The 15,117-nt window shown below is 36.2% G+C and overlaps 1 protein-coding gene and 1 long non-coding RNA gene across 3 annotated transcripts in view; one reads left to right on the top strand and one right to left on the bottom strand.

Moving 5' to 3' along the window:
- SGPP1 (sphingosine-1-phosphate phosphatase 1) overlaps positions 1 to 15,117 on the top strand; it is a 35,676-nt gene that overhangs the window by 14,786 nt on the left and 5,773 nt on the right. Inside the window, exon 2 of the mRNA XM_046009499.1 lies at positions 9,096 to 9,185. Within this exon, the coding sequence (XP_045865455.1) occupies positions 9,096 to 9,185 (90 nt within the window). The remainder of the gene's footprint in view (positions 1 to 9,095; positions 9,186 to 15,117) is intronic.
- LOC123944404 overlaps positions 628 to 15,117 on the bottom strand; it is a 60,168-nt gene continuing 45,678 nt past the window's right edge. The window contains exons 3-5 of one of the 2 annotated variants that reach the window (XR_006818787.1): positions 7,115 to 7,197; positions 2,322 to 2,421; positions 628 to 659 (exon numbers count right to left, since the gene is read on the bottom strand). This is a non-coding gene — a long non-coding RNA (uncharacterized LOC123944404). Of the gene's footprint in view, positions 660 to 1,777; positions 1,980 to 2,198; positions 2,422 to 7,114; positions 7,198 to 15,117 lie in introns of those variants that run through there. The other variant, XR_006818786.1, reaches the window with a different exon arrangement.

The raw sequence follows: 15,117 nt of genomic DNA, 5'->3' as shown, positions 1-15,117 counted from the left end.
AGGCTGGCTGAGGACAAAGCAAAAGCTGACACCCTGCAGCCTTCCCCCACCCCCACTCCTGGGTGGGACATATGTGACATTCTTTAGGAATCTCCCACTTATCTTAATATTAATACCTTGCTAGAGGGAAAAATGACAATGGCAAGGCTTCACTGCCTCCCGTATCTTGTAGGTCCTCTTTAGCATATGAAAGTTGTATTGAAACCTCCCTTTTCCTTACCTACCCAACCCCATCCTACATAACCTACCATCCCTCACAACCCCACAGTAGCAGCTCTTTCTGCCCACGAGTCCTGTCCCTGTGCTTTAATAAACCACCATTTTGCATCAAAGATGTCTCAAGAATTCTTTCTTGGTCATCGGTCTGGACCTCCACCTCACTGAACCTCACCTATATTCTAAAACTTCATCAACAACCCCCTAAGAGTCCCTCACCTTTAGGGCAAATATTTTGTCTATGCAATCTTGTCCATCAGAAATTGAGAACAGGGACACCTGGGTGGCTCTGCCGGTTAAGCCATCTGCCTTCAGCTCAGGTCATGATCCGGAGGTCCTGGAATGGAGTGCTGCGTCGGGCTCCCTGCTTGGCGGGGAGTCTGCTTCTCTCTCTCCCTGCTGCTCCCACTGCTTGTGCTCACTCTCTCTCTGACAAATAAAATCTTAAAAAAAAAAAAAAAAAAAAAAAGAAATTGAGAACGGGTATTGAGTTTGGGCAGGTTTCTCCACTGAAAAATTAAAAAAACCTACATCTAGGGGCACCTGGGTGGCTCAGTGGGTTAAAGCCTCTGCCTTCAGCTCAGGTCATGATCCCGGGGTCCTAGGATGGAGCCCCCGACATCGGGCTCTCTGCTCAGCAGGGAACCTGCTTCCTCCTCTCTCTCTGCCTGCCTCTCTGCCTCCTTGTGACCTCTGTCTGTCAAATACATAAAAAATAAAAAATCTTTAAAAAAAAAAAAGAAATTGAGAACAAGTACTGAGTTTGGGCAGGTTTCTCCACTGAAGAATTAAAAAAACCTACATCTACCACGTGGACTAAAGAGCGGAAAAGCTGCCACACAGAAAAAGATGAAGTGGATATGGAAGAAGAGAGGATCCTGTGACTGTCTAGTTGATAGCTCCAGTTTCTTCTTTAAGCCTTAGCTTCCTTTTGCCTTAGGGCTAGGTGCCTTTTGCCTTAGGTGAGATATTCTGTATCCTTAGAACACTTTTTTTCTCTACATAATTCAATTCCTATTATCTACATTTTTATTTTAAACTACTACATTATAATCAATAAATCTTGATTTGTTCATCATTGTATGGTATATATAATTGCATGATAATCAGTTTTATATATGAATCCTTGGTCCATATTTCTATGCCTTTTTAGGAGAGAGAGCACTGTGTCAATGTATATGAACACTTAGAGCTTTTTTATGTATGGACAAAATGCTTTTCAGAAAGGTTGCATCAATTTTTATTCGAGTAGCAGGGTATGAGAACAAGGCAGATATATCATTAACGTGGTATCCTTGTCATCTGTTGTTTACATATACACTATCCATTTCTTGAGTTCAAAATATAGTTTTTTTTCTGGTGCCTGGCTTTGTCCCATATTTAAATTACTATGAAAATTCTAAATTCTATTGAAGACAGTTTTTGTCATTGCTTTAATTGCAGGTCATTTTATTGACTTTTTTACTAACCTCAATGAATGAGAATGACAAATGACACAATATATAAAAACTAATTCTGATTATGTGTGGTAACGAGTTAAGGAAAGCATATCGGCAGGAATAAAACCGTTTAGTAGAATAACTGAAGGGAATGGTTAGATAAGTGTTCCCGTAATAGGCTGTGCAATGAAAAGATTAGATCGTGGTGTGAAATTAAAAGCATCTAGGAGGTCATATGATCTGTTCTCAGTCTGGTAAATTTTTTCTAATTTGAAAATAATGTGAAGGACTTATAAATTTTTCTTTCAGCTTTTTTGATAAGACCTAAAGATTTAGGGCGCCTGGGTGGCTCAGTGGGTTAAGCCGCTGCCTTCGGCTCAGGTCATGATCTCAGGGTCCTGGGATCGAGTCCCACATCGGGCTCTCTGCTCAGCAGGGAGCCTGCTTCCCTCTCTCTCTCTCTCTCTCTCTGCCTGCCTCTCTGCCAACTTGTGATCTCTCTCTGCCAAATAAATAAATAAAATCTTTAAAAAAAAAAAAGACCTAAAGATTTAAGTAAAACTTTATTAGAGGAAATAACATAAATTCAGTAAGAAAAGCTCAACATTCTCTAAGAAAAAAAAATAAAAACTAGAAACTCCTACCAAACTCAAAATTATTACCTACTTGTATAATGATAAAAGTGTAAAGTAACAAGCATGGTAAACTGGAAAAGGCATCAGGATAGGCCACTGGAAGAATAAGCATCCCTGGGTCCTTTCTTCATCTGTAAAGAAAGGAGAGTGGAATTAATATCTTTAAGATCCCTTCTATCTCTAATTAAGTTTGTACCTAGTCTCCATTTTAAGAAAAACTTAAATAAAAAAGATCTGAGAGATAATCTGCTTGATACAAAGATACAAGGAATTAATTAAACAACATACTATTAATGAATGACAGCTTAGTATAGTGGTTAAGAGCTTAGATTTGGGAATTAGGCTTTCAGTGTTTGAATCTCGCCTCCATTACTTAATGTCTTTAATTCTGGACGTCTCTTTGACTCAGTTTCATTTGAATTAGAATATCTACCCCATAGGGTTGTTCTGATGATTAAATGAGCTAATATTTCTAAAGGTCTTAAAACAGTGCCTGGTACACAGTAAGTTGTATGTTAAGTAAAATTATTTAATCTGTTAACCCTTCCACATTTACTTCTTGTAACATCTTCCTAGAAATGAACTGTGGCTTTAAAAAATCCAGCCAGTTTATTTGTCAAGTAAAGGACTGGGATGGTTAGGAATTAGTAGAGTGTGACAGTCAAGGGGAGGACAGAACTGTTGCAAATACGTGTGCATCAGAAGTGAGAAAAAGGCTGGTTAGATTGTTATTGCAGAGGAAAAGAGGAAGAGGACTTATATAAAAATAGAAACTAGGGCTCTTACAGAATTGCTAAATTTGCCAATGTGGAGAAGACAATTTGAGTTTTCTGTTGCAATGCTCTTCCCATTTTTAAAATTACTGTACTTAGTTGCTCCTCTTCCACTTGCCCTCCCAAGTGCTGAAGCGGCTCTGTAGGGCTATTGATACTCCAGGCTAAATTTGCTCCCAACCCTGGAGATTTGAATAGGGATTTTTTAAGAAACAAATTCCCATGGGATCCATATTAGACACTGGAGAAATTCTCTGGCGCCTTGTAGCAGATAGGGCTAGATTATCCAACAGACAATTATATAAAAATTTCTTTGATACATTACAATTGGAATGAATGAATGAATGAATGAATGAATGGGTAACTGCCTGAAGGATTGAATTTACTAAGTTTCTCTTGTTTCTACTCTGGTTTCCACAGAGAGAATCAGGAATTTCTTGTTCATCCTAACTATCTGGAAAGCTGTGGTTTGCCTGCCTGCAGCTGTAAAATGATACAAGCTAAAACATGTAGTCCTTTTCTTTCTTTTTTTTTTTTTTAAGCCAGTTTCCTATTACCACTTCTTTTTTTTTTTTTTTTAAAGATTTTATTTATTTATTTGACAGAGAAATCACAAGAGAGGCAGGCAGAGAGAGAGGAAGGAAAGCAGGCTCTCTGCTGAGGAGAGAGCCAGATGCAGGACTCGATCCCAGGACGCTGAGATCATGACCTGAGCCGAAGGCAGCGGCTTAACCCACTGAGCTACCCAGGCGCCCCCTTTTCTTTCTTTTTCACAAATCCCTTCCCTGTAACAGAAATTGGGAAAGAGATCCTATTTTGTTAACTTAAGTCTACATCAGATAGGGTGGTAATAAACAGTACTTTCCTTTTTTTTTTTTTTTTTAAGATTTTATTTATTTATTTGACAGAAACAGCAAGAGAGGGAATGCAGCAGGGTGGGGGTGGGGGTAGTGGGAGAGGGAGAAGCAGTCTTTCTGCTGAGGCCCATGCAGGACTTGATTCTAGGACCCTGGGATCATGAACCTTGAGGGGAAGATCGACAGAGCCACCCAGGCGCCCTAAATAATACTTTCCTTATTGTGGTTTTTAATAAAAATTATACTTAAAATTATAATATTTACTTGATGAGTTGTTGCTAAATTGATACTTTGTAACTTCAGAATTCAAAAGAAACAGTAAGATGACAGCAGATATGAATAGGTCAAAAGGACAGATGGAGTTGAAAATGCTTTAGCTCACATATTTATCTTAATGTTTACATTAAATGACTGCATATGGGTCAGTTTTTTGTTATTATTTTACCTTTTTCAACCCATATATTATTATATACTATACTAGCCTGCCAATGTGGAAAGTACTATGAAGGAAAACATGCTGTTGTGATTAAGTTTTTCCGCTTCGTTTTGCTTTTAGTATACAAAATACAGTTCATAATGTGCTATTGTAGGAAATTGTTTTTATTTCTGTACAATTTGGTTACTTTGTTTTAGAAAGTGTATATTAGTTTTAAAAGCTTAAGTTACAGAATCCTTACCTAACAATGTTTATTCTAAAACAAGCATTGGAAATTCCCTAAGTTTACTCAAAAGGATTTTCAGATTCCAGTTTATTGTGATGGATTCCGGAGATGCTCTTAGAACTAACTAAAGGTTAAGGTGGCCCAGGTTTGAGGCCAGGAACTGATGGCGTGTGACTCTAAGGTTATCATGAATGTGATAAGGTAAGACTGATAACCTCTTGTGGCTAAAGGCTTATGTTTACTTTATTTATTAAGTATTTATTGACTGGCTACTATATGTAGACACTGTTGTCATCACTGATAATACAGTAGTGAACGAAACAGATTCAAGTTCCTGCCCCCATGGAACTTAAATTCTTGAGGAAAGAAACAATAGTTAAAACAAATACTATGATTTTGTATATATGTACATATATATATATATATATATATATATATACACACACACATACGTATAGAGAGTGTACATAATATCTATTACATCCTAATGTATAAATATATCCTATGTCAAAGACAAGGTCTGTAACTTCTTCCATTAATGTTTTGTAACTTTCAGTGTACCAGTCTTTTACTTACTTGGTTAAATTTATTCCTAGGTTATTTTATCCTTTTGGAGGCTATTATAAATTGAATTTTCTTAAATTCCTTTTTAGATGGTTAAGTACTGGTGTATAGAAACAGAACTGATTTGTGTGTTTTGATCTTGTACCCCGCAACTTTGCTGAATTCATTTATTAACTCTAGTAGTTTTTTTGTGGATTCTTATGGGATTTTCTTTTTCTTTTCTTTTTTTTCTTTCTTTTTACAATCATGTTATCTGTGAGTAGAGATAGTTTTACTTTGTCCTTTCCAATTTAGATGTCTTTTCTTTTTCTTGCCTAATTGTTCTGGCTAGAACTTACACAATGTTAGATAGCAGCGGTGAGAGGTAGACATTTTGTCTTTCTCATCTTGGGGAGAAATCTTTCAGTCTGTCATCATTAAGTGTGTTATCTGTAGGTAGTTCATAAATGCCCTTTATCATGCTGAAGAAATTCCCTTCTTTCCTAGTTTTTTTAGTGCTTTTATTATGAAGGATGATCATGGGTATTTTTTTCTTAATTCTGTTAATGTGATATATTACATTAATTTTTCTTTGTTGAGCCACCCTTGCATTTCTGGGATAAATCCTGTATCATACGTCGTGGTGTATAATACTTTTAACGAGCTCTTGGATTTGGCTTGCTAATATTTTGTAGGAGGTTTTTGCACCTGTACTTACAGGGGATATTGATCTGTAGTTTTTTTGTGATGTCTTTGTCTGGTTTTGGTATCAGGGTAATACTGGCTTCACAGAGTTAGGAAGTGTTCACTTCTGGGTTTTTGTTGTTGTTGTTGTTTTGTTTCTTGTAAGAGCTTGAGAAAGGTGGATATTAAATCTTTTTAAAATGTTTGGTAAAGGGCGCCTGGGTGGCTCAGTGGGTTAAGCTTCTGCCTTTGGCTCAGGTTATGATCTCAGGGTCCTGGGATTGAGCCCCACATTGGGCTCTCTGCTCGGCGGGGAGCCTGCTTCCCTTCCTCTCTCTCTGCCTGCCTGTCTGCCTACTTGTGATCTTTCTCTGTCAAATAAATAAGTAAAATCTTTTTAAAAACTTAAAAAAAAGTTTGGTAAAATTCACCAGTGAAACCAACTGGACTTCAGGGACCCAGATAGATGGAAGTTTGCCTGTCCTGTGTATATGTCAGCATGTGGCTTCCAGGGTTACATCTATACGGAAGAGAGAGCTCATAGAATGATTACAAGTGGCATAAGTCATTTTTACCCAGCTCGTTGGCTAAACTAGTCACATAGTCCCAATCTAACTGCAAGTGAACCTAAAAATGTGGAGGAGCATAAGGAGTATTTGATGAACATTACTGTTTCAATACCTGTTCTTCTTTTTTTTTTTAAGTTTTTTTTTTTTAAGATTTTATTTATTTATTTGACAGAGAGAGATCATAAGTAGGCAGAGAGGCAGGCAGAGAGAGTGAGAGGGAAGCAGGCTCCCTGCCAAGCAGAGAGCCCAATGTGGGACTTGATCCCAGGACCCTGAGATCATGACCTGAGCCGAAGGCAGCGGCTTAAACCACTGAGCCACCCAGGTGCCCAATACCTGTTCTCTTCTTATTTTTCCATAGCACTTAACACACTTGAACACACAGTATTTAACACATCTTATATAATTTATATATCTTTAAATATCATATAACTTGCATATTTTATGTTCACTATTTAGTGCCTTCCGCCAGCTAAAGTGTAAGCTTATTCTCCTAGAAAACCATACTGCTTACAGTTTCCTGCCCATGAGCCTTTGTTCATGGTGTTCCTGCTGTTGTTTATAATGCCTTTTATCTTTTTTGCCCTGTACTCCTTTTTTCTAAAGATTAAATCCTACTCATCTCCCAGGACACCTTGGATATTATTTAATCTGGGTGACTTTGTTAACGTCTTTAAGTTAGGTGCCCATCCCTTAGAATCCCTGGGAATTTTTAGGGTATTCTCATAGCACTTACCTCACTATATAGTTACATATCTGTCTGCTCCCTTAACCAAGTTTCTCATGCATGTGGAAGAACACTGGAGAAACAGGTAGAGCCTGGAAAAGAAATGATGAGGATCTGAATAAGGACAGTTTAAGAAGAGTGGAAAAGGGTTGACAGAATCAAGAAGTATTTAGAAGGTAAAAATCAGTAAGATGTGATTATTGGTTGAATATGAGGGATAAGGGAGGAATCAAGGATAACTCATGTTTCTCAGTTTTTTATGTGGGTTATGAGGTTTCTAAATGAAATAGGTAATATGAGAGGAGAAACAAGTTTGGGTGATAGGATGATGACATTGGTTTAAAGTATAGTGGGTTTAATTAACTCCAGAGAGAGAGATGTGCAGTAGAAGGTGCAAGTGCAAGCATTGGCCATATGGTTCTTTTTTTTTTTTTTTTTTTTTAAAGATTTTTTTATTTATTTATTTGACAGAGAGAGATCACAAGTAGGCAGAGAGGCAGGCAGAGAGAGTGAGAGGGAAGCAGGCTCCCTGCCGAGCAGAGAGCCCGATGTGGGACTCGATCCCAGGACCCTGAGATCATGACCCGAGCCGAAGGCAGCGGCCTAAACCACTGAGCCACCCAGGCGCCCCTGGCCATATGGTTCTTAACGCAAGGAAATGATAGGTAGGTCTTTGGCATGTGAAGTAGTTAAAAAATAAAAGCTGAGACTACCAAGAACTGCTAAGGGCAGAATCCTTATTTATTTATGCAGTGTTTAAGGAACAAGAAGAAGATAGGACCTTGTTTGGGAAACACAGAAAAAAATACATGGTGAAAGAGGAAACAATGTGGTACTAGAGAAATCAGGGTATTTAGACTTTCAAGAAAGTGGTGGCCATGTCAAATACAGTAGATAAGTCAAATCAAAACAACTATGTAGTAAATCTTCACCACGCTTCTTGAAGCCCTACTAACTCACTTCTTTCAACTTCACTACTTACTGAACCACATTGATTTCTGATTAAATTGAACCACCCTGGCTTCAGTTTCATGGAGAGATTTGAAGTTACAGGGCATCAATTGTGTCCCCTTCCTTATTCCTTTACAAATTTGCCACTGTGTCCATCCATCATTTCCTCTTTCCCTCTAATACAAGGAGATTCAAAGCCAAGTCTTAACACTAGTGCCTGATACCAAGAGTTATCTACACTTTGTTTTCTTTCTATTTTTATGACTTTCTGATCCCAGTTTCCCCCCCACAATTTTTCTCAAAAAGTTTACCATTTGAAATTTTAGTGGAGGGGCAGAAGTAGAAAACCAGTTACAGGGTGTTGAATACTGAATACAAGATAGGGAAGTACCAAGAGAAATTACAAATAGTAGTCAGTGATGGAACTGAGAGGGAGATAATGCTCAGTCTTCCTCCCCAGGGAAGCAAGGATGCTTATATGGATTAGATTCAAGCACTATCCCAGAGGTATTTCATTTTGGAGCTACATGAAAAATGTCTCCTACTTGTTTTTCTTCTGCAGCATGCCAGTGATCAAGTCTTTACTATAGAAACAAAAAAGAGCCAGTTCTCACAGAGTGTAGAAACCCCAGATTTCATTCATTTGTTCAGTCATGCAAAAGTATTTTTCTTTTTTTTTTTCCCCCTGATAAGAGAGCACGTGCTCCACAATGAGCTAAGGGCTGAGGGGTGGGGGAAGAGGAGGGGCAGAGGGAGAGGCAAAGAGAATCCTAAGCAGGGCTCAGTGTCACAACCCTGAGATGATGGCTTGAGCCAAAATTAAAAGTCAGACATTTAACCAACTGAGTCACCCAGGCACCCCTGCAAAAGTTTTTCTTAAATGTCTGCTATGTGCCATGCTTGGGTTTAGGTGCAAGGAATACAATGGGAAGTAAAAACACAGTTCTTGTTTTTGTGGAGTTTTGTGGTATAGTGATTTATTTCCTTGTTTAAATTTAACCTAATTTATTTAACTGATTTTACTTTTTTTCCCCTTCAGTATCCTCTTATATATGGACTGATTCTTATCCCCTGCTGGTGTTCTCTAGTTTGCCTAAGTAGAATTTACATGGGAATGCACTCCATTCTGGTAAGGAAAACTTTGTGTTCATTGTGCTTTATATTTTTTTCTGAAATTGACAGGCAGTTTTATAGTTTTTATAATCATTTTCAAGCTTATAGGAAACTTGAGAAAATATTATCTTATTTTGCAAAAAAAATAGTATGTATATATAAACATGATGTTTTATGAACATTTAACTTAAGTAATCATGTATTTTATAGAAATAGTTCCCAGCAATCACAAATAACCAGATATTATGCTCAGGATAAGGTTTCTCCCTCCTTCCAGTCTCAGTTTGATTTTCCTTTTCATTCTCTTCTATGCCTCTTCTACCACTGAGTGAAAGCCAGCAATACAGAAATCAGGGAAAGCTCTACTTATTACTAAAAAATCATTTATATTTACATATTAAACTCTACTTTTCTTTTTTTTCCCAACAGTATTTTAGCGCTTACACCAGCTATTTTATTTTGAGAATGCTATTCAGTTTAAAAAGCAGTGGCACAGGGACCCTGTACTCTTTAGCCTCGCCTCACCTGTTCTCCTCCCCTTCCCATCGGCATTTACTTCTAGCTTGTATCATCTCTTCACCAGATTACAGTAATAGCTTCGTTAGTAGCCCTACTTCCAGTCTGACACCACTCCACAGTGTTTAGTCTCCTGTTGTAGTTTACTTCCAAAACACAAATGTGAGGCCTTACTGAATGACTCATGTTTACTCAAAGGTAAATTGTATTCCTTATCTCCATACCTTTAGGAATGCTATAACTTCTGCTTGGAATACCTTTTTTCTTTGTCTAGCTAACTATCTTATCCAGTCCTCAAAGAAAAAAAAAAAAAAGTTCTTATCTCTTAAAAGCCTAGTAATATTCACCATCTTTCCTGTCTCTAGACTGGTTAAGTGACCTTTCTCCAGAGCATCCTGAGCATAAATCTAGCATAGCACTTTTTTTTTTTTTTTAAAGATTTTATTTATTTATTTGACAGAGAGAGAGATCACAAGCAGGCAAAGAGGCAGGCAGAGAGAGTGAGAGGGAAGCAGGCTCCCTGCAGAGCAGAGAGCCGGACGCGGGACTCGATCCAGGACCCTGAGATCATGACCTGAGCCGAAGGCAGCAGCTTAAACCACTGAGCCACCCAGGTGCCCCTCTAGCATAGCACTTAATGCTAAACTACAGTTGCTTTTTTTTTCTTTAATCTGTCACCCCCACTAGACAATAAGCAACAGAAGAAAAGTAACTATGTTTTCTCTCTGTCCCTTGCATCAAGTCTGGTGTCTCCTGGTACATTGAATGTATTATGTATTTTGTAGATAAAGGATCAGAAATAAGTAAATATGAACTAACTAGCTCATGGAATCAAAAAATTTATAACTGGTTACAAATTCTTCTTATCCTTTTAGAATTTCCGACTCATAAAAATATCTACTTAACTGTTTCATAGCTGTAGAATTATTGGGTTTCTATTTTTTATTTAGATTGCTTACCTTCAGTAGCTGCCCCTTCACTAGTAAATTTCCAGAAGTTGGAAATTAGTAAGCACATTATTTGTGTTCAGTAATTTTATAATTATTGGTATTAATACAAATTGTGAATTTACACATAATTCTCTCTGATTGATATCTACTAATTTTATAATGAGACAAGTATCATATTTTCAGGTCAGATCTTGTCAAGAGAAAATGTTATCCACCTCTTTGCCTTGTTAGTTATTCCCTTCTAATCCCAAAAGTTAGTAATATTACTCCTAAAAAACTACCAAATGGTTATGCATCTTTGAATGATAAAAAATGGATCTCTGATATTTCTCGGAGGAAAAGATATTAGGTAATAGTACCCATAGGTTCATTATCATAATAAAAAGAGTAGTAAGCATCTGATTATATTGAATACATAATCTAAAAGATGTGTTCTTAAAAAAACAGATGTTTAGTGGATTGGTCAAATATTCAAGCTGAGTTCAGTTCAGTTTTTACATACTGGATGCCCCTATTTTTTAATCAGCTGATGTAAAAACAATATTGATGTTGTATTTTTCAGATCATGCATCTGATAACCCTAGTCCTTTATTCAAAAACCTTCTTATCCTATGGAATGTTTCATCAGTTTTATCTGACTAGCTACTGAATTTTATTACATGTAGTATTATAAATTTTTGTTTTCCTTTTAAAAGTAAAATCACGTATAAGTTGCAAACGTGTAAATAATGCCCTGTGTTATGACCGTAGTTTTTCCTAATCAATAGTACATTGCTTCTAATCATTTGCTAGTTGATGTATGAAATTAAACCCATAATGAACCCCACTTATTTTACATAATGGATCTAATGTTTTCCCACAAGTTTTGCTTTTTCCTATATTTTAATGTTTCAGCCAATTACCTGCGTTTTGAACAATTTTCTTAGTCATAATTTGTATCTTTACTATTTATTATGAAATTAGTATTGAACTATAGACAGTATGTGGCCTATGAATTTCCAATAGGTGCTTAGATACCATATTATCTAAGCGAATGTCTTCATTAACATAAGAAGAGAGTCCTGATCTGTTCTAAATAATTTATAATGAACACTTCATTCAGTATTTGCCATAAGCTTTGTTACTGTTACAACACAAAGACTAACAGCTTAGTTTGTTTTCAACATCTACCTACTTTCATAAATTGATTTTCTTAATTCCATGAAAAATATAGAGGAGTTATGATGTCTGTTTTTTATTATTAAAACCTAGCTCTCAAAATTTAAATTCGTAAAAATGTAGGCCATTTTAAGTTACTAGAATGGGTACTTGTCAAACTACTATTTTGTTTCTACATTAGTAAGATTATGAATGTGTTGTAAATTCACTGACCCAAAATTGTCCTGAAAGGTTATATGTCTATATGTGGAAGTCTTTTTAGAAAGATACTACCAGATTATAAAGTAGTATGTACCCCTCAAACCCACTTTTTTTTTTTTTTAATATTTTTATTTATTTGACAGAGAGAAATCACAACTAGGCAGAGAAGCAGGCAGAGAGAGAGGAGGAAGCAGGCTCCCCACGGAGCAGAGAGCCCGATGTGGGGCTCGATCCCAGGACCCTGGGATCATGACCTGAGCCGAAGGCAGAGGCTTTAACCCACTGAGCCACCCAGGCGCCCCTCAAACCCACTTTTGTAACAAGAAATAAACATCAAACCAACCAACCAAAAACCACCCAAAACCCAGAAACATAAAGATCTAGAATAGTCAACATTGAGAGTCTTAATAGTGGCTATTCCTGGGTAATAAGTACTTGTTATTGTTAATCTGTATTTTCTAGTTTTTCTATAATTACATATTAAATTTGAATTTTTAAAAAAAATTTATTTATTTTACAGAGAGAGATACAGTGAGAGAGGGAACACAAGCAGGGAGGGGGAGAAGGAGAAGCAGGCTCCCTGCCAAGCAGAGAGCCCAATTGCGGGCTCCATCCCAGACCCTGGGGTCATGACCTGAGCCAAAGGCAGCCGCTTAACGACCGAGCCACCTAGGCGGTTCCATTAAATTTGAATTTTTATTAAAGAAAAACATTCCAAAAATCTATACTTAATAGTGTCTTTATAATAAAATAAAATATATCCCAACAATACATTTTGTTGTTTGAAACTGCTGGCATCACTGGCATTTTGAAATTAGAAGTAGGACACCTAAAATATGTTATAATTGAAAAAACCCAACAACCCACTAGGACATGACAGGAGTCCTGAATTCTAATCTCAGCAAATCACCAGCCTTTCTAGGTCTATTTCCTGATCAGGAGAAATGAAAAGGATAAAACTTTAGATTTAATATGTAATTAATCTTTATTGAATTTATTATAATTTCTATTTTCTACCATAAATTTCATAATGAATATTCCATTCAAATGGGATCTATTCACTTGAGGGCATTATTATAGATAACTATTATTAAAGATTATTATTATAGATAGCTATATTATAGATAGCTTATCTATAACTAATTGGTATCTAAAATTATTTGCTAAGGTTTATTTGGAAAATATGCTACTCTAAGTTCTTTTTGTTACCTTTAACATTTTTTCTTTATTGCATACTTTGTGCTACAATGCTTAAAATCGCCTAGTATACATTTTAATGTTATATATTAAATTGATATCACACTGATAGCCATCATGTTTATGTCCTGAATTCAGTTGTTCCTTACTTCTGCTTCTGTTGCCTGGAAGTTCAGTTTGTCCTTAACTATGCAGGGTAATATCATAAATAATTAATAACTCAATCTGAAAAGGAGGTAGATTTGTATAGAGAGTCTTGTAACAGTCTAAGTTTAATATTCCTGGAGCTCTACCAAAAAAGTAGAGGATAATAAATACTGGATATTTTGTGTTGTACTGAAATATATTTCTAGAATTAAATTTTATGAATTATTTTAAAGAATTCTTAAAGTGATCAAATGTAGGGGTACCTGCTGGTTGAGTCAGAGGAGTGTGTGACTCTTGATCTTGGGGTTGTGAGCTTAAACCCCACACTGGGTGTGGAGATTACTTAAATAAATGAATAAAGAAACTTAAGTAAGTAATAATAATATAAAAAGTGATCAGATGCAAAAAAGTCTAAAAGTCATTTAATTGATTTTTTTTTTCATTTTTTAAGGTACTGTAAAAAACATTTTCTAAGGGGGCGCCTGGGTGGCTCAGTGGGTTAAAGCCTCTGCCTTCGGCTCCGGTCATGGTCCCAGGGTCCTGGGATCGAGCCCCACATCGGGCTCTCTGCTCCGCGGAGAGCCTGCTTCTTCCTCTCTCTCTGCCTGCCTCTCTGCCTACTTGTGATTTCTCTCTGTCAAATAAATAAAATATTAAAAAAAAAAAAAACATTTTCTAGGAATGAATATGGACTTATATGTATGGTATGGAAACTATAATTTAAAAAATAGAGACTTCAGAGCTCTTAACCCTTTTTCCTTTCACTTAACCTTACAGTAAATGTATTATATATGGTTTTATGTAAAAAACTCATTGTTATTTATTTAAAACTTCAAACTTCGTACACATTCTTTGTGAGATTTACAAGGCTCAGAACACTTCCACATTAGCATATTCTGAAAATTTTGAATCAGTCATGAAATTTAATAAGAAATAAAGCAGCAGCTTTATCCTGGTAGCCAAAATCCTGTAGTTATTTCACAAGACCTATGCCTTTATGTAGGGAAGAAAGGGTAAGATAGCAACCAAAGGAACATGATCTCATAAAAGTGTAATTATATGTTAATTAGGGATCTGAAATATGAAGGCTAGAGGTTTGACAGTCATATAACTTGACAGCTGCATATCCAAAAGCATGGTCACGATTTAGGCCACTTTCGAAATCTTTGAGTACCTGCAGTAAAATTCAGTTTATAAGAATTCTTAGGTAACTTTTAGTAGTAGCAGTAAATTTTCATGGAAGACCTCATATTCAAAAAAAAAATGTTGGAAATTTAGTTTTTCACTCTAGTATTTAATTCCTAATGCTGAGAATATTCATTTTTTAAACAAATGTATTGAGAACCTTCAATCTATGAGATTAAATACATAGCTCTATGATAGTAATCCAGTTTTATTAAAAAACTGGAAATTAAGGTAACCATAAATTTTTATCAAATTTGGACACTTCTTGAAAGGGGACAAAAGAGCAAAATGAGGTTGTTCCAGGTGAGCCATATCAGGGTGTTTGTGAGGATCAAATATGGCACTAAATGTGACGTATTAGAACAGTGCTTTCAGTACAGAAAATACTATTCCCTGAAAACGTCTTTAGCCTAAGTTAAAAAAAAAAATTAGTTTCATCTAGTTTTTGAAATAAGTTGAAAAGTTTCTTCTATTTCTCTTAGAGTTCTTATCAAGCAAGATTATATAATCAATATGATGAGTCTAAAGAAATACTCTGTCTCGGTTTAACTAACCAAATATTTATTCCTGCTTACCGTGTGCCAGCCGTTGGGT

This window comes from Meles meles, chromosome 6, assembly GCF_922984935.1.
Source record: "Meles meles chromosome 6, mMelMel3.1 paternal haplotype, whole genome shotgun sequence".
Lineage (NCBI taxonomy): Eukaryota > Metazoa > Chordata > Mammalia > Carnivora > Mustelidae > Meles > Meles meles.
This window is presented reverse-complemented; position numbering and strand designations above follow the sequence as displayed.